At 42.1% G+C, this 21121-nt stretch overlaps 1 protein-coding gene across 2 annotated transcripts in view; it reads right to left on the bottom strand.

The window, feature by feature from the left end:
* LOC106872890 (exosome complex component RRP45-like) overlaps nt 1-17568 on the bottom strand; it is a 53600-nt gene extending 36032 nt beyond the window's left edge. For both annotated transcript variants that reach the window (XM_089354962.1, XM_089354963.1), the window contains exon 1: nt 17384-17568. In XM_089354962.1, coding sequence (XP_089211088.1) covers nt 17384-17449 — 66 coding nt within the window. In that variant the 5' untranslated portion in view covers nt 17450-17568. The remainder of the gene's footprint in view (nt 1-17383) is intronic.
* Nucleotides 17569-21121: the final 3553 nt, after the last annotated feature.

Here is a 21121-nt window from a genome sequence, read left to right as displayed (position 1 = left end):
AAAGAGAGTGAGAGAGAGGGAAGAGGGGTATGGGGGGAAGAAGAAAGGAAGAGAAAGAGAGTGAGAGAGAGGGGAAGAGAGTGAGAGAGTAAGGGTGAGAGAGTAAGAGAGTAAGAGTGTAGAGAGTAGGAGAGTAAGAGTGTAGAGAGTAAGAATGAGAGAGGGGGGAGTACGGGAGAGGGGGGGGGGGGGGAGTACGAGAGAAGAGAGTGAGAGAGAGTAAGAGAGAGGAGAGAAAGAGTAGGGGTGAAGAGAAGTGGGAGTGGAGAGAAGTATGAAGCGAGGTACAAAGAAGTAGGAGTCGGAGCAGGAGGTGGGGGAGGGGAGAGATGGGTGGTAGGAGGGAGGGTGGGGGAGAGAGACAGGAGGAGGGGGTTAGATGAAGAGTGGAGGGGAGTTGAGCCCATGTGGCGCAAAGGAGCGAAGATAGAAGATTAATCCCTGTTCACGGCGCAAACGGGAGTCCGGATGGCCCCTGTGCATGGACAATCCAAACACAGACAGGTGTTGCCGCAAGGAGTGGCCGGCAGAACGGAAGTGGCGTGACACCGGGGTGTCATTGCCGACGTTGATATCTCGGAGGTGTTCCGCGAATCGGTCGGCCAGGCGCCGCCCCGTTTGTCCGATGTACAGGGATTGGCAGAGAGAGCAGGAGAGGCAATATATGATGTTGGTAGACGTGCAGGTGAAGGAGTCGGTGATGCGATAGGGTCGGTGATGGGTGCTGGTGAGGAGGGTGGTGTTGGAGAGGTAAGGGCAAGTGCGGCAGCGTGGACGGGAGCAGGGGAAAGAGCCAGGTTGGGAGGTTGGGTTGGGGAAGAAGCTGTGGACCAAGAGGTCCCGTAGGTTGTGGGCTCGTTTGAAGGAGGGGAGGGGTCGATTAGGGAAGATGTGGGAGGTGGAGGGGTCGGACTGGAGGCGCCGAAAAGCTCGGAGAATGGAGCGTTGGAGGGGTAGGGTGGTGGGATGGTAGGTGAGGGGAAAAGGGAGGCGGGAAACGGCAGGGCGGGTTCGGGGGGAGAGAGCAGATGCACGGTCCACAGAACGTGCTCTGGCAAGGGCGGTGTGGATGGTGGTGGGTGGATATCCACGCAGGCTAAAGTGGTGAGCCATGAGTTGAGACTGACATCATCATCATCATCATCATCGTTTAACGTCCGCTTTCCATGCTAGCATGGGTTGGACGATTTGACTGAGGACTGGTGAAACCGGATGGCAACACCAGGCTCCAGTCTGATTTGGCAGAGTTTCTACAGCTGGATGCCCTTCCTAACGCCAACCACTCAGAGAGTGTAGTGGGTGCTTTTACGTGTCACCCGCACGAAAACGGCCACGCTCGAAATGGTGTCTTTTATGTGCCACCCGCACAAGCCAGTCCAGGGGCACTGGCAACGATCTCGCTCGAAAATCCTACAGGAGCCAGTCAGGCGGTACTGGCAACGGCCACGCTCAAAATGGTGCATCTCATGTGCCACCCGCACAAGAACCAGTCCAGGGGCACTGGCAACGATCTTACTTGGCTTGCCGGGTCTTCTCACGCACAGCCCATTTCCAAAGGTCTCGGTCCGTAGTCATCGCCTCGGTGAGGCCCAATGTACGAAGGTCTTGCCTCACCACCTCAGCCCAGGTCTTCCTGGGCCTACCTCTTCCACGGGTTCCCTCAACTGTTAGGGTGTGGCACTTTTTCACGCAGCTATCCTCCTCCATTCTCACCACATGTCCATACCAGCGCAATCGTCTCTCTTGCACGCCACAACTGATGCTTCTAATGTTCAGCTTTTCTCTCAAGATACTTACACTCTGACGGGTATTCACATTGACATTACACATCCAACGGAGCATACTGGCTTCATTCCTTGCGAGCTTACGTATGTCCTCAGCAGTTACAGCCCATGTTTCACTGCCATGTAGCATGGTTGTTCGTACGCATGCGTCATACAGTCTGCCTTTTACTCTGAGTGAGAGTCCCTTTGTCGCCAGCAGGGGTAAGAGCTCTCTAAACTTTGCCCAGGCTATTCTTATTCTAGCAGCTACACTTTCAGCGCACCCACCCCCACTACTAACTTGGTCGCCCAGATAGCGGAAGCTATCGACTACCTCTAGTTTTTCACCCTGGAATGAGATAGAAGTTGTTTCCTGTTTGTTTGCAGTCTTTATTGCACCTGAACATCTGCCACAAACAAAAACTAACTTGCTAGTTAACCTGCCTTTGATGTTGCTGCACCTCTTATGTGTCCATAGCTTGCACCGGGTACATCTTATAGAGTTACTACCTACTCCTTTTCTACATACTGAGCAGGGCCATCTACCTGAAGGGGTTTGTGTTTTATCTACCTTCCTACTTATTAGGATTTTGGTTTTAGCTAGGTTGACTCTAAGGCCCTTCAGTTCTAGACCTTGCTTCCACACCTGAAACTTCTCCTCTAGTTCTGATAGTGACTCCGCAATTAGGGCAAGGTCATCAGCATAGAGGAGCTCCCAGGGGCAACCTGTCTTGAACTCCTCTGTGATTGCCTGGAGGACTATGGTAAATAATAGGGGGCTGAGGACGGAACCTTGGTGGACCCCTACCTCTACCCGGAATTCATTGCTGTACTCATTTCCAACCCTCACCTTACTGGCCGCATCTCTGTACATGGCTCGCACAGCTCTCACTAGCCATTCTTCTATCCCAAGTTTCCTTATTGACCACCAGATAAGGGATCGGGGGACCCTGTCAAAGGCTTTCTCCATGTCAACGAAAGCCAGGTACAGAGGTTTATCCTTGGCTAGGTATTTCTCTTGCAACTGTCTCACTAGAAATAAGGCATCAGTAGTGCTTTTACCTGGCACGAACCCAAACTGCATCTCATCTAAATTGATTCGCTCCCTAATTAGTTGGGCTATGACCCTCTCTGTAACTTTCATAACCTGATCTAACAGCTTGATGCCTCTGTAATTATTTGTATCTAAAGCGTCCCCTTTACCTTTGTAGCAGTTGACTATGATGCTGCTACACCAGTCATAGGGTATGACTCCTTCGTGTATCACCTGGTTCGTAATACGGGTGACTAGGCTATAGCCAACACTGCCAGATATTTTGAGCATCTCTGCAGTGATTCCTGATGGGCCGGGGGCTTTCCCGGTCTTCATACTCTTATATGTATGTATGTATGTGTGTGTATATGTTTGTCCCCCCCCCCAACATCGCTTGACAACCGATGGTGGCGTGTTCACGTCCCCGTTACTTAGTGGTTCAGCAAAAGAGACCGATAGAATAAGTACTAGGCTTCCAAAGAATAAGTTCTGGGGTCGATTTGCTCGACTAAAGGCGGTGCTCCAGCATGGCCGCAGTCAAATGACTGAAACAATTAAAAGAGTAAAAAGAGTATATATATATATATATATATATATATATATATATATATATATGTTATCCCGCTATCAATGACGAAAGCCTTTCAATCACAAATCACAAAATGGCAGTAAGCTTCCAGCAGGAGGAGTTCAAGACCCAGTTCTCACGCCTGGTTGGAGTTATTTCTTTACTCTTAAGTTAAGATAAAGCTTTAATGTCTCAACTTCTCTTGTCCTCATCTAGAAATTTGAGGACCTGTGTCTATGTAAAGAAATTAAAAGAAACAGTACAGCCACTGAGCTAGCATGAAAGCCTCTATGGGGTCACTCAACCTGCTAGAAATAGCAACATATTTTCCTCAAATCATACAGATACCATCTTAAATAAAGAAGGGTATCATCATTTAACATGCTTTCCATGCTGGCATGGGTTGGACGGTTTAACAGGAGCTGGTAAGCCCAAGAGTTGCATCAGGTTCCAGTCATCTGTTTTAGCTTGATTTCTACAGCTGGATACCCTTCCTAAAACCAACTACTTTAGAGAGTTTATTGGGTGCTTTTTAAATGGCATCAGCTTGAGTGATTTTTATGTGGCTCCAGCACCAGCACCCTTCATGGGCAAGCATTACCAAGATGGTTTCGGGATATCAACTCTGTTGTAGAGGGTAGGTCGTCTTGGAAGAACATCCCTGGAAGACAATGAGTGATCTAGAAGACCTGTCACGAGTGTCACCCCACCGGAAATGAGGAGAAAATTCATCAGCTTGTGCATGAGGATCGTCAGAGAACAATCAATGATGTTGCTGATGTTATTGGTCTGTCGTATGAGTCTGTGCAGGCAATCTTAACATCCACGAAGAACTGGATTCTTCACGACAATGCACCTTGTCACCAAGCTCTACTCATTCATGAGTTTCTCACCAAAAACAACATGGTATCACTTCTGCGCCCACCCTATTCACCAGATTTAGCACCAGCAGACTCCCATCTCTTCCCCAAGATGAAAATGCAGCTCAAAGGTTGCCATTTTAACACCGTTGTCAAGATCATGAGCGAATTGCAGAAGGTCCTCAATTCCCTTATGGAAAAAGACTTCCTGGCCAGATTCCAAAAGTGAAAGGAACACAGCAGCCAGTGTATTGCAGCACGAGGTGACCATTTCGAAGGAGATGAAGTTAAAACTTAGGTAAATAAGTTATTCTTTATTAAACATAACTTAGTCCAGGAACTTATCAATACCACCTTGTACAAGGTGAGGAGAAGTGAAAGGAGCAGAAGAACAGAATAAGGGCAGGGCTTCTTTCAGTCTCTGTCAACCAAATCAATTCTTGAGACTTTGGTCACCCCAGGTAGACACTTGCCTAAGATGCTGGGCAGCGAGGTTGAACCTGAAACCATATGACTGAGAAGTAAACTTCTAAACATCACAGTCATATCTGCACATATGTTAGAAATCATCATCAGCATCATTATTCTCTCTTTTACTTGTTTCAGTCATTTGACTGCGGCCATGCTGGAGCACCGCCTTTTTAGTCGAGCAAATCGACCCCAGGACTTACTCTTTGTAAGCCCAGTACTTATTCTATCGGTTCTCTTTTGCCGCTAAGTTACGGGGACGTAAACACACCAGCATTGGTTGTCAAGCGAAGTTGGGGGGGACAAACACAGACACACAAACATATACACACACATACATATACATATACATATATATACATATATACGATGGGCTTCTTTCAGTTTCCGTCTACCAAATCCACTCACAAGGCTTTGGTCGGCTCGAGACTATAGTAGAAGACACTTGCCCAAGGTGCCACGCAGTGGGAATGAACCCGGAACCATGTGGTTGGTAAGCAAGCTACTTACCACACAGCCACTCCTGCGCCTATTAATATTATTATTATTATTATTATTATCAGTAAGAGAATCACTACTTCTCCACCTGTACACTTCTACCCGAGAAACTCAGTAAGTCAAGCTACCAATTCTAACAAATAGTGACAGTTACCCTGACAAAAAAAACAAAAAACAACAACAACAACAATCAATAAGACATTTGAAACGGTGCTTGTTAGTCTTGATAGTCAGAGTAACAATATTGGTGATGATAATAACATAGAATGATGCAGAAGATGACAATGACGATGATGACGGTAATGATGATTTCATGGTGATGATGATGAACATAAAGACAGTGTATATAATGATGATGATGATGATGATGATGATGATGATGACAGTAAAAATGATAATATAAATGATGATAATGATGATGAACATGAAGACGATGATGATGATGATGGTGATGATGATGATGAACATGAAGACAGTGAAGATGATGATGATGGTGATCATGAGAGTGTTGAACATGACAATGCTGAGGGTGATAAAACTGACAATGATGATAGTGATGATGGTGATGATGATGATGATGGCAATGTTGACAATCATAATAATATTGATGGTGATGATGATGATGGTTGATAACTGTATGACGAAGCAAACAAACAACAGAGAAATCGATCTTCCATTGTTATCACACCCTCATTAATTCCTCACACTCTTTAGCGTGTCCATTACGCACAGGGGAACAAAGAGAAAGGGAGAAAGGGAGAGAGAGAGAGAGAAAGAGCGAGTACTCTTTTACTCTTTTACTTGTTTCAGTCATTTGACTGCGGCCATGCTGGAGCACCGCCTTTAGTCGAGCAAATCGACCCCAGGACTTATTCTTTGGAAGCCTAGTACTTATTCTATAGGTTATCTTTTGCCAAATCGCTAAGTTACGGGGACGTAAACACACCAGCATCGGTTGTCAAGCGATGTTGAGGGGACAAACACAGACACACAAACACACACATATATATATATATATATATACATATACATATATACGACGGGCTTCTGTCAGTTTCCGTCTACCAAATCCACTCACAAGGCTTTGGTCGGGCCAGAGGCTATAGTAGAAGACACTTGCCCAAGGTGCCACGCAGTGGGACTGAACCCGGAACCATGTGGTTGGTAAGCAAGCTACTTACCACACAGCCACTCCTGCGCCTACGTCAAGCAAAAGGGCAAAAGCTCGCTCGATCTCGATTTTCAGTACGTAAATATATGTACTCATAGTTGTAGAAAGTGTATGGAGAGGAGTACACACGAGTGTACTAGCAGTTTATGTTTCCAAGATAGCTGAAAAAATGTCAATATTGACAAATGTTCTGGAAGACATGCAACCAGCAGAACGGAGAAAAACATTGCAGGTGTGCATGTTGTGAGGGGGAAATTGTCGAATCACCATCTGTGAGTTATCAGAGGATGTGTAGATTAGTTACGGTTCAGTTTAGTCTATTATCACTGGAAATTTGGGTATGAAACACGTGTCTGCCAAGTCAGGTTTCAGTTGCACAAGATCTCTTTGATTGTGTCAAGAACAATTAAAACTTTTTGAAAACTTGGCGTAGACCCCTGAACAGGTATCACCAAGCTTTTGAAAAATTTGATGCAGATTCTCTGTTCAAGTTTCTCTATCATGGCCAATTTGCTGATCACATGCTACACACCCTCCTTCCAAGCACTGCTGTAAACAGCAGAAGTGAGCTGGAACGTTAAAACTTAGTGCACATGCAATGCCAAGTGGCTTCACTCTGCATGCTTTAGCTTTGTCACTATGGTAACAGTCCGGATACTTATTGATCAGACCACATATAATAGCAGGCAAGGTTGTGTAGTACAGAAGCTTGCTTCCTAAGCACAAGGTTTCAATTTTTAGATCCCATTGTGTGACACCTTGGATGAGTGCCTTCAACCACAGCCAATCAAAACCTTGTGAGTGGACTTGGTAGAAGGAATTGGTAGAGTGGATTTGATAGATGTGCATATGTGTGTGTGTGTATGTGATGCTTCGTGGTTGAGGTATTCAGCTAATGTTTATAAGGTTATGAGTTCAATTCCTTGTCGTGCATTGTGTCCTTGAGCAAGACACTTTATTTATGGAGTTGCTCCAGTCCACTCAGCTGGCAAAAATGAGTTGTACCTGTAATTCAAAGGAGCCAGTTTTGTTACATTCCATGTCACACCGAACCTACCTGAGGACTACATTAACCCATTTTAACCCAGGTTAACCCTGTCAAAGTTTTGAAGATAGTTATATAAATAGGGATAATAAACATACATTCACATAGTTCCCTTGTACATGCACACACATATACTCACACAGAGTTGAAATGGTGTTTGATTTTTCTTTTCAGTGTTGAATGTTTACCATCCCACTTCCACTGCACACACACACAAACATTCACATATATACTCACAGAGTTGAAACACTCCCACTACCAGTTTGCCATCACCCCTTCCTTTCTCATTCATATGTTGTGACAGAGAAAAACACAAGAGTATCATTATAGTAGATCATTACCACCCAGGACAAAATCCTTAATGGCAATTCTTCCAGCTTTATGTTCTGAGTTCAAACTTCACAGTGGTTAAACTTTGTCTTTCATCCTTTTAGGAGTCACTAAAATAAGTACCACTTATGTATTAGGGCTCATATAATTGACTATCTTCCCTTACACCCACCCCACGAAATTTCAGGCCTTGTACCGATAGAAAGAATTATTATTATTTTGTTGTCACATTCAGTTATTTTTTTTCCATTATTTCATGTAACCCCACATTGAGCACCGCCTTTAGTTGAGCAAATCAACCCCAGGACTTATTCTTTGTAAGCCTAGTATTTATTTTATCGGTCTCTTTTGCCGAACCGCTAAGTTACAGGGACGCAAACACAGACACACACACACATACATATATATATATATATATATATATATATATATACGACAGGCTTCTTTCAGTTTTCATCTACCAAATCCACTCATAAGGCTTTGGTCGGCCTGAGGCTATAGTAGAAGACACTTGCCCAAGGTGCCACGCAGTGGGACTGAACCAGGTTACAATGTGGTTGGTAAGCAAGCTACTTACCACAGCCACTCCTACTATCCATAACATTTTTTTCTTCTTTTATGTAAACCCTTTGTGGTTTCGCCTGTCTTCACATTCTGAGTTCATATGCTGCCAGGGCTAACTTTGCCTTTCATCCTTGGGCAGTGGATGGACACACTTGAGCAAAACACTTCACTTCGCATTGTTCCAATCTATCTTTCAATAAGGGGGAAATGTTGGCCTGCTTGCCTAGCCAGCAAGATGGTGCCTCTCAAAGGCTAAAATGATGCAAACTGCACTGTGACCAGTGATGTGTAATAACACCTGATAATCTGATTCGTCGTGTGGTCATATATGTGTGTGTACGTGCGTTTACATGTGTGTGTGTGTAACGGGCTTCTTTCAGTTTCTATCAACCAAATCCACCCACAAAGCTTTGGGTCAGGCCAGAGCTATAGTAGAGGACGGGATACTAAGGCAGCGAGCTGGCAGAAACGTTAGCACGCCGAGCGGAATGCTTAGCAGTATTACGTCCAGTTAACCTTTAATGCAGTAAATAAACTAAATGCAACTGTCCTCAAACAAGGACAGTGGGTTAAAATACGTTAGCCCTTTAGCTTTCAAATTATTCTGTAAATATGATACCCATAAACAGAGAGAGCATAAAAAAACTTGTGGATTTAGAAGTCATATATATATATATATATATATATATATCATCATCATCATCATCATCGCTTAACGTCCGCTTTCCATGCTAGCATGGGTTGGACGATTTGACTGAGGACTGGTGAAACCAGATGGCTACACCAGGCTCCAATCTGATCTGGCAGAGTTTCTACAGCTGGATGCCCTTCCTAACGCCAACCACTCCGAGAGTGTAGTGGGTGCTTTTACGTGCCACCAGCACGAAGGTCAGTCAGGCGGTACTGGCAATGTCCATGCTCGAATGGTGCTAATAGAAAGTGGGCTATATATATATATATACATATATATATATATATATATTGGTGAGCATATCAGTGCAGGTGCCACTTAAAAAGAATCCAGTCGACACTGTAAAGTGGTTGACATTTGGAAGAGCATCCAGCTGTAAAAATCTTGCCAAAACAGTCACAGAATCTGGTGCAGGCTTCTGCTTGGCTGGCTCCTGTCAAACTGTCCCACCCGTGCCAGTATGGAAGGCAGACGTTAAACAATGATGATGATATATACATACATATATATATATATATATAGGCTGAGGCGTGGCTGTGTGGTAAGAAGCTGGCTTCCCAACCACATGGTTCCAGATTCAGTCCCACTGTGTGACACCTTGGGCAATGAGCAAGTGTCTTCCACTATAGCCTCACGTTGACCAAAGCCTTGTGGGTGGATTTGGTAGATGGAAACTGTAAGAAGCCCATCATATGTGCATGTGTGTGTGTCTTTGTATCCGTCCCTACTCCAATGCTCGACAACCGGTGTTGGTGTGTTTACACCTCCATAAATTAACAGTTCAACACCAAGAGACCAACAGAATAAGTACCAGGCTTTAAAAAAAAGAGTACTGGAGTCAATTCATTCAACTAGGCTGCAGTCCAATGATTGAAACAAGTAAGAGATAAACGAAAAGACATAATTTGTGTGTAGATATACATACATACACACACACACACACGCACACACATATCATCATCATCGTTTAACGTCCGCTTTCCATACTAGCATGGGTTGGACAATTTGACTGAGGACTGGTGAAACCGGATGGCAACACCAGGCTCCAATCTAAATTTGGCAGAGTTTCTACAGCTGGATGCCCTTCCTAACGCCAACCACTCAACCACGAAGCATCACACAGAAACACACACACACATGCACATCTATCAAATCCACTCTACCAAGTCCACTCACAAGGTTTTGATTGGCTGTGGTTGAAGGCACTCATCCATATATATATATATATGTATATATATATGTATATATATATATATATATATATATATATATATATATACATGTGTGTGTATTTATATACACATATGTATATATATGCATGCATATACATAGAGTATACACCTCTTCCATATATATACATGTGTGTGTGTGTGTGTGTGCTGACTCAGCTCTTGGTGATTTGCCCAGGTCATGCCAGCATGGAAAAACAAATGAAAAATTAGGATGATCATGACAAGAATGTACATACACACACACAAATATATATATATATATGCATGCATGTATGTATATGTATACACACAGACACACATACAATTATTGTAGCAGTAAGAAAAAAAAATCATTTGAGAGATATAAAAACATAATTATTGGAAAACAAAATAATGGCAAATGTAGAAAAACAAAACCCATTCTGTTTCCAATTGGAAATAAACACACAACATTACATGCCTACTACTACTACTACTACTACTCACACATTTGTTGATTTCAGTCACTGGACTGTGGCCAAGCTGGAGTACCAATTTCAAGAGAAAACAGTCAATTTATTATCGAGCCCGCTTGTTGTAAACTGGCAATACTTAATTTTTATCAAATTAAGTTTGGAAAGATCTGGGGAAAGTAATCAAGTTAATCCTGGCAGCATTTGAACTCAAAACATAAAGTACCGGAATTAAATAAGCATCACAAGGTATTTTGTCTTGACGCTCTACTGATTCTGCAGAGTAATGTCCTACACGCACACAAACACATACAGAGTCTTTTAAATAAAGTTTGACATGTGATTTTGGATTCAATAAGAGCAGAGATGGCAGAGTGCTTAAGAAGTTGGATTTGTACCTATCAAGGCTTAAGGTTCAGTCCACTGCATGGCACTTTAGGCAAGTGATTTTTTAATTTTTTTTTATAGTCCTCAACCAACTAAAGCCTTAGGAGTAGATTTGGTATGTGTATGTAGGTAACAGGAGGAGCATCCATCCATGGAAAATCTACCTCAATGAATTTCCTCTGATTCATGTAGATATGGAAAACTTGACATTAACATGATAGTGATGTCTATTTTCATAATTAATTTATAACTAACTGGCCCCATGCCATCAAAAATGATGGCTAATTGTAGTATTTTATATATAAATATGGATGGTAATTCAAATTAATACACTTGTCGATGTTATCTAATGGTTGTCTTTTGAGATGTGACATTGATCATCGTTTGTTACTGAACGAACACTGGTTTACACATACATTCACATAGTTCCCTTGTACATGCACACACATATACTCACACAGAGTTGAAATGGTGTTTGATTTTTCTTTTCAGTGTTGAATGTTTACCATCCCACTTCCACTGCACAGACACACACAAACATTCACATATATACTCACAGAGTTGAAACACTCCCACTACCAGTTTGCCATCACCCCTTCCTTTCTCATTCATATGTTGTGACAGAGAAAAACACAAGAGTATCATTATAGTAGATCATTACCACCCAGGACAAAATCCTTAATGGCAATTCTTCCAGCTTTATGTTCTGAGTTCAAACTTCACAGTGGTTAAACTTTGTCTTTCATCCTTTTAGGAGTCACTAAAATAAGTACCACTTATGTATTAGGGCTCATATAATTGACTATCTTCCCTTACACCCACCCCACGAAATTTCAGGCCTTGTACCGATAGAAAGAATTATTATTATTTTGTTGTCACATTCAGTTATTTTTTTTCCATTATTTCATGTAACCCCACATTGAGCACTGCCTTTAGTTGAGCAAATCAACCCCAGGACTTATTCTTTGTAAGCCTAGTATTTATTTTATCGGTCTCTTATGCCGAACTGCTAAGTTACAGGGACGCAAACACAGACACACACACACACACACATACATATATATATATATATATATATATATATATATATATATATATATATATATATATATATATATATACGACGGGCTTCTTTCAGTTTCCATCTACCAAATCCACTCATAAGGCTTTGGTTGGCCCGAAGCTATAGCAGAAGACACTTGCCCAAGGTGCTACGCAGTGGGACTGAACCTGGAACGATGTGGTTGGTAAGCAAGCTACTTACCACACAGCCACTCCTACTATCCATAACATTTTTTTCTTCTTTTATGTAAACCCTTTGTGGTTTCGCCTGTCTTCACATTCTGAGTTCATATGCTGCCAGGGCTGACTTTGCCTTTCATCCTTGGGCAGTGGATGGACACACTTGAGCAAAACACTTCACTTCGCATTGTTCCAATCTATCATTCAATAAGGGGGGAACGTTGGCCTGCTTGCCTAGCCAGCAAGGTGGTGCCTCTCAAAGGCTAAAATGATGCAAACTGCACTGTGACCAGTGATGCGTAATAACACCTGATAATCTGGTTCGTCATGTGGTCATATATGTGTGCATGTATGTGCGTGTGTGCATGTGCGTGTGCACACGCGTTTACATATGTGTGTGTGTGTGACTGGCTTCTTTCAGTTTCTTCTTTCTTTATTGCCCACAAGGGGCTAAACATAGAGGGTACAAACAAGGACAGACAAAGGGATTAAGTCGATTACATTGACACCAGTGTGTAACTGGTACTTAATTTATCGACCCCGAAAGGGATGAAAGGCAAAGTCAACCTCGGCGGAATTTGAACCCAGGACGTAAAGACAGATGAAATACCGCTAAGCATTTCGTCCAGCGTGCTAACATTTCTGCCAGCTCGCCGCCTTCTTTCAGTTTCTATCAACCAAATCCACCCACAAAGCTTTGGGTCAGGCCAGAGCTATAGTAGAGGACGGGATACTAAGGCAGCGAGCTGGCAGAAACATTAGCGTGCCGGGCGGAATGCTTAGCAGTATTACGTCCATCACAACATTCTGAGTTCAAATTCTGCTGAAGTCGACTTTCATCCTTTCAGGGTCAATAAATTGAGTACCAGTTGCATACTGGGGTCAATCTAATCGACTCCCCTCCACACTTCCCCAAAATTTCGGACTTTGTGCCTGGAGTACAAAAAGAGGACAGGACACTCGTCCAAGGTGCTGCAGAATGGGACAAAACCTGAAACCAAGTGGTTGGGAAGAAAATTTCTTAACCACGCAGTCACACATGCCTGTTTCTATCATACCAACTGATACAATAAACTACTCCTCTTCCCCAGAAGGTGTGGCCACGTGCCTAAAGCAGATATCAATATTAAACAACAGACAGTTTAATTCCACCGTCCGATTCAATTGGTAACATCAAAGTATTCATTTCCTCTTTGACTTCCTCTATCGAACCAATCAGCAGCTTTACTCAGTATTGGTAATGTTGTTGTTATTGTTATTTAAAGTTACTTCACCAATTACTTTACACTGCAACTGCTACTATTGCTGATGCTGCACTACTTTAGCATGCCAAGAATAGCATGAGGAGGAGGAGGAGGAGGAAGAGGTCAGAGGTCGAATGTACTTATGTAGTGAAAAACTAGAATTTATATATATATTCATTCTATAAATAATATTTAAACTGTTAGAATATAATTAAGTACCTAATTGCATAATATTATATATGCAGGTATACTTCAACTTACATTTGTAATCAGTTCCAAGATATGTGACTTAACTCCAAAAAATGTTGAAAAAGGAAAAATATTTTTTTTAATTTATTAGCTTGGTTCTGTTTTAATAGATGGTTTGAACACATTTTCACAAATATTTTATTTGATTTCACACATCAGTATTGATTTTTTTTAAGTGCTTTTTAAAAAAAATGTTTAGGCTTTTAAACATGTTCGCTGAGACCAACACAAAGTAGGATAAATCAACTGACACTGAGGTTTATTTTCTCTATCAAATTCTTAAAATAACATTAGGTAGGACAGAATGGACATTGTATATAACCCAAATAAAAGCCACTCATATACAACACAACTCCCTTTTCCTTTGGAAGAAAGGGCTAAAAGTTTGATATTTTCAGACCCTCTATAAGATGTACCCGGTGCAAGCTATGGACACATAAGAGGTGCAGCAACATCAAAGGCAGGTTAACTAGGAAGTTAGTTTTTGTTTGTGGCAGATGTTCAGGTGCAATAAAGACTGTAAACAAACAGGAAACAACTTCTATCTCATTCCAGGGTGAAAAACTAGAGGTAGTCGATAGCTTCCGCTATCTGGGCGACCAAGTTAGTAGTGGGGGTGGGTGCGCTGAAAGTGTAGCTGCTAGAATAAGAATAGCCTGGGCAAAGTTTAGAGAGCTCTTACCCCTGCTGGCGACAAAGGGATTCTCACTCAGAGTAAAAGGCAGACTGTATGACGCATGTGTACAAACAGCCATGCTACATGGCAGTGAAACATGGGCTGTAACTGCTGAGGACATACGCAAGCTCGCAAGGAGTGAAGCCAGTATGCTCCATTGGATGTGTAATGTAAATGTGAATACCCGTCAGAGTGTAAGTATCTTGAGAGAAAAGCTGAACAATAGAAGCATCAGTTGTGGTGTGCAAGAGAGACGATTGCGCTGGTATGGACATGTGGTGAGAATGGATGAGAATAGCTGCGTGAAAAAGTGCCACACCCTAACAGTTGAGGGAACCTGTGGAAGAGGTAGGCCCAGGAAGACCTGGGCTGAGGTGGTGAGGCAAGACCTTCGTACATTGGGCCTCACCGAGGCGATGACTACTGACCGAGACCTTTGGAAATGTGCTGTGCGTGAGAAGACCCGGCAAGCCAAGTAAGATCGTTGCCAGTGCCCCTGGACTGGCTCTTGTGCGGGTGGCACATGAGATGCACCATTTTGAGCGTGGCCGTTGCCAGTACCGCCTGACTGGCTCCCGTAGGATTTTCGAGTGAGATCGTTGCCAGTGCCCCTGGACTGGCTTGTGCGGGTAACACATAAAAGACACCATTTCGAGCGTGTGACACGTAAAAGCACCCACTACACTCTCTGAGTGGTTGGCATTAGGAAGGGCATCCAGCTGTAGAAACTCTGCCAAATTAGATTGGAGCCTGGTGTTACCATCCGGTTTTCACCAGTCCTCAGTCAAATCGCCCAACCCATGCTAGCATGGAAAGCGGACGTTAAACGATGATAATGATATATAAGTAAATAGAAGAATACACATACTCATGTTAACTTTTACATGTTTCAGTCATTAGACTGCGGCCAAGCTGGGGCACTGCCTTGAAGAATTTTTAGTCGAATCAATCGACCCCAGTACTTACTTTATCGGTCTCTTTTGCAGAACAGCTAATTTACGGGGACGTAAACACAGCATCACCGGTTGTCAAGCAGTGGTTGGGACACACACACACACATACATACACCATGTAAATATATATATCATGGGCTTCTTTCAGTTTCCGTGTACGAAATCCACTCACAAGGATTTAATCGGCCCGAGGATATAGAAGACACTTGCCCAAGGTACCACGCAGTGAGACTGAACTCGGAACCATCTGGTTGGGAAGCAAACTTCTTATCACACCAGCCACATACAAACACACACCTAATATGCTCCTACACAAGGAGATAAAGTAGGTTTCGCTTTATCAAGGACTATCATATAAGATTTGGTTACCACTTCTAGCAAATCAGACGACTGCCTAGTCTCCTCCGCTGGCTTGTTATCATATCTAATCGCAAGGATATTTATGCGATTGATACCCCCAGTGTGTTTATTGTTATTTCGGGGTTTAAACAAATTGGTCTACCACAGACTATATAAATCAGACATTCATAGATAAATAGCTCAAATATATTTCGTGTGTGTGTGTGTATATCATTGCTTTTTACGGCATTAAATTGAAATTGGTATATACGGTCCTGTATGCATTTATGTCTATTTCCGTAGGAGCTAGGGTTCGCTTTTTGGGCAGTCATGGTATTAGCTGTCAGAAGCGAAAGTAGAAAAATCTAAACAAGGAATGTTACTGCTGGTTTGAGTTGAAATCTGTTTCTTTGGCTACTGACTGGCCGGAGCTATCTATCTATCTGTCTGTCTGTCTGTCTATCTCTCTATCACTCGTCCACCTTCGTTTGTTTCCGTAGAATTTATCAAATTAGAAAAAAAAACTTTTTGGCTACTTCCATCATGCGAGCTCCATACGAGGGGCATATTTTGGGGGTATTTAAAAGTCCATGTCTCTTAAGCCAATTAATACTATTTTCTGTTGTAGCGGTGGCGATGGCAATATCGCGGTGATTAATTCCAACTTTGGATTACGCGTGGTGGTCATTGGTGGTGCTGATCATGACAGTGCCGCTTTTTGTTTTATCTGCTTTAATTTGGGTTATTTTTTACCTAGGAATTTTAGTTTCGCTAAAAGATTTCTAAATGCCAATTAATTCGATTCTTTACTGTTTTACTGTTCTGTGTTCGAGTTTCGCTGTGGGCCGATTTAACTTCCGAACCTTCGATAAATTCCCGCTAGAAACTGCTGGGTGTGTTCGCCTTAAAAATCAATTAACGAAACTAAAATTCCTAATTGAAATATATATATATATAAACGAAACAATCACCTAAATCGGGGGTAAAAAAAATTAGCGAAACCCACAGCCGCTAGTGAAATAACGAGTATGATGGCATGTAATATACTTTTGCCACTTGTTTTTAGATGTTGATGTAGTCACACAAGCACCTAAAATTAGCGAAACTCCAGCTTCTAGGCAACTGACCAACAACGAAATAAACATAAATACATACATAGAGCCATATTAAAGGACCGGAGGATCGATTTGGAATTTAGCACCATAAAAGTGAGGAATCGCAGTCATAAAACCTATTTGAATTTAGAACCGTGTGAACGAGGATATATAAACACAAATATGTGTTGATGCTGCAATACAGCATACCCACATACACACATACATTATATATACATACGAAAGATCGCCTATATATATATATATATAGATAGATACACACATACATATATATATACATACGAAAGATCGCCTATATATATATATACACACACACACACACACATATATATATATATAAATATACATACAAACATATATACATACGAAAGATCGCCTATATATATATATATATATATATATATACACACACACACACATATATATATACATACGAAAGATCGCCTATATATATATATATATATATATATAATTACACGCACACAGTGTACATACAGCTAACAAGCTTGGAAACAAATACTTACTAATTTCTTCGAAATGGATTGAAGAATAAAGTTTCGTTCACAAGTGGAGAAGTGAGATTCCCTCATGGTTGCCGAAGAATTTGTAAGCCTGAGTGGGACAGGCTTCTTGGACTCTAAACTATGATAATAACAACAAAACCACAACAGAAACACGTGTGTTTTTTTGGAAAGGACCTTTGAGTGATGAACAGGAAGTAACACTCTCTAAAAATTAGAGAATAGATTTGATTGCAACTTTTTTTGATGTCATTTCCGCTCGAAAAGAAAACTGAAAGTATTCTGCTGTTTACGTGTTTGTTGATGTTTTAATCTCGTTGTCAGCAGACTCTATGATTAACGACTGCCTAACCGTGACCATCTCGTCTGTTTTCACTTTTTAGACATATTGCGTAACATTGACAGCGTTATTTAATGTGTTTCTCCTTAGTTGGCGCTTAAAAACCCAGGTTAGCTCGGTACTACTAAAGCAGCGCGGATCCGAACGCGCAGTCGCGCGTCCGCGCTAGTTAGTCTTGAGTGGTCGATCCTAACCCTGATCCTAACCCTAACCCTATCCCTAACCCTAACCCTAACCCTATCCCTAACCCTAACCCTAACCCTGTCCCTAACCCGCGTGTGCAAATAAATACGTGTTTAGGGTTAGGCTTAGGATCGACCACTCACGACTAGCTAGCGCGGACGCGCGACTGCGCGTTCGGTTCCGCGCCGCTTTAGTAGTACCGGTTAGCTCTCTATTTATTTCATAGGTGTGGTTGTATGGCCAGAAGTTTGCTTCCCAACCACCCTCTTCTGGGTTCAATCCCAATGCGTGGCATCTTGGGCAAGTGCTTTCAACTACAGCCCTCTGCCGATCAAAGCCTTGTGAGTGGATTTGGAAGGCCGAAACTGAAAGAAGCCCGTTGTATGTGTGTATATATATACATATATTTTCAATCATTACACAGCGGTCATACTGGGGCACGCCTTGAGGAATTTTTAGTCGAATAAATCGACCCCAGGACTTATTCTTTCAGACTCTTTTACCGAACCGCTTAGTTACAGGAGCGTAAATACACCAATATCGGTTGTCAAGCAGTGGTGGGGGACAAACACACGTGTGTGTGTGTGTTGTGAAGATAGTAAACTGATTTGAGGGCGATTTGGTTGCTATCTTTAACATGTCTAATGACAGCGTAAATGCTCCAGATTTGAAATGCCTCTAATTGTTGTTTAACTTAAGTCATCCCTGACCCATATGCCGATGTTCAAAGGCGTTCCATTTGTGACTATCCTATCTTTTTTTTTTTTTTATTAAAGAAAGCGAATCTTAAACTACATCTTCTAATATATTTTACTTCTGTTGTGGTTTTTAAGAAATCAGTTTGTTTTTTCCTTTTATCATAGAGTTTTAAGTCATCCATATAAAATAGATGACTTATTTTCTTGTCACCAATTTTTTACCTATGCCCTATTCTGTTAAGTTCACTTGGAAGGGGTATAAGGGCTATGCAAAATATTAGAGGTGAAAGTGAGTCACCTTGGAAAATGCCGCAATTGATATCAATATTGTTGGCAGTTAATACTCCATTAGAGTAGTATAATGGAAGATTCGTATTCCACACTGACATGTTGTGCTTCAGGAGTCACAGGAGAAATTTTGAAGATATCCAGCGATTTCATGATCCATGAATGCGGTATGCTGTCACAGGCCTTTTTGTAATCAATCCAACTGAGATTCTTGCGTTTATTATAACAGTTCTCAAGGATCATAGAATTTATAAGGCGGCGAGCTGGCAAAATCGTTAGCATGCTGGGCGAAATACTTAGTGGTATCTCGTTTTGCTGCAACGTTCTGAGTTCAAATTCCGCCGAGGTCAACTTTGCTTTTCATCCTTTCAGGGTCGATAAATTAAGTACTAGTTGAGCACTGGGATCGATGTAATGGAGACATCTCCTCCCCCAACATGACTGCCCGTGTGGCAAAATTTGAAACCATTATTATTATTATTATTATTATTATACAGATCTATATTTAAGAAATGAGGAATATGCATGTCTTATATGCGTTTTGTCCACAGATTCTGCACTTATCACTTTCTGATGTGTTGTCTATTCATTTATTATTATTATTATTATTATTCAGGTCACTGCCTGGAATCGAACTCGGAATCTTGGGGTTAATAGAACGTGCTCTTAACCACTACGCCATATTATTTACTATATAACGTCAGCCCATTATAGTATAAAGACATTTACCCAGGGTACCGTGCGGTGGGACTGAACGCAAAACCACGTGGTTGCGAAGCATATTTTTTAACTACATGTCTGTTCAATCAGGCATGACCTAAAAATAGGTTGAGAGAGAGAGACAGACAAAGAAAGAAAGAAGGAAAAAAGATAGGGAGTGAGTGTGTGTGAGAGAGAGAGAAGAACAGTGCGGGAGGGAGTGAAAGAACGCAAAACGGTTGTACAAATACTAAATGACAGAGATAGAGGGGGAAGTGAGACAGACAGACAGAGAAAGGCAGGGTGTAGGAAATATAATCCTGCCATAGAGATAGAGGTAGGAGGAGAATTAAAAAGAGGAATGGTCGAAAGAGAGGAGGGGGGGAAAATGGGAGAGAGAAAGAGAGAATGAAAAACATTGATTTTTTTCGATATGGAGAAAGATTACGGGAGATTATGATAAGCGGTATCTTTCGAACCGTACATACATACACCCATGCACACTACATCTTTATACATTAAAAACAACAATAACTAATATATACGCATGTCTCTGTGTGTGGAGTGTGTGTGTGTACATATACATACATACGTGTGTGTGTGTGTATACACAGGGTGTGGCAGATGGGGCAACCTTTCTGCCGCACCCTGTATGTATGTGTGTATATATATACATATGTATATTCATTTACTTGTTTCAGTCATTTGACTGTGGCCATGCTGGAGCACCGCCTTTAGTCGAGCAAATCGACCCCAGGACTTATTCTTTGTAAGCCTAGTACTTATTCCATCGGTCTCTTTTGCTGAACCGCCAAGTTATGGGGGCGTAAACACACCAGCATCGGTTGTCAAGCGATAGTGGGGGGACAAAAACAGACACACAAACATATACAGACATACATATATACGACGGGCTTCTTTCAGTTTCCATCTACCAAATCCACTCACAAGGCTTTGGTTGACCCGAGGCTATAGTAGAAGACACTTGCCCAAGGTGCCACGCAATGGGAATGAACCCGCAACCATGTGGTTGGTAAGCAAGCTACTTACCACATAGCCACTCCTGCGCCTACGTATAATACTTACACACGCGCGCGTACACACACACACACACATATTGGTTTGCTAGAACTAACAGGATAAATAGAGCTTAATACAAGAGTATGTATATTTTATTATTTTTAAACAGCAGAAGAAGTTACAAAAGTGCTAAGTGCCATGAACGCAACTTTCGACTCTTGAGTCACTCTTGTAACTGTTGCTGGTTTGAAACAGCTACAACAACTACAACAATTGGGGGTGGGGGCGTGTGTATGTATGTATGAGTGGAGGTGCAATGGCCCAGTGGTTAGGGCAGCGGATTCGTGGTCGTAGGATTGCGGTTTCGATTCCCAGACCTGGTGTTGTAAGTGTTTATTGAGTGAAAACACCTAAAGCTCCATGAGGCTCCAGCAGGGGATGGTGGCGAACCCTGCTGTACTCTTTCATCACAACTTTCTCTCACTCTTTCTTCCTGTTTCTGTTGTGCCTGTA

Source organism: Octopus bimaculoides, chromosome 7 (genome assembly GCF_046866305.1).
Source record: "Octopus bimaculoides isolate indiv1 chromosome 7, ASM4686630v1, whole genome shotgun sequence".
NCBI lineage: Eukaryota > Metazoa > Mollusca > Cephalopoda > Octopoda > Octopodidae > Octopus > Octopus bimaculoides.
The sequence above is the reverse complement of the archived record's forward strand: the minus strand, read 5'-3'. Positions and strand labels throughout refer to the sequence as shown.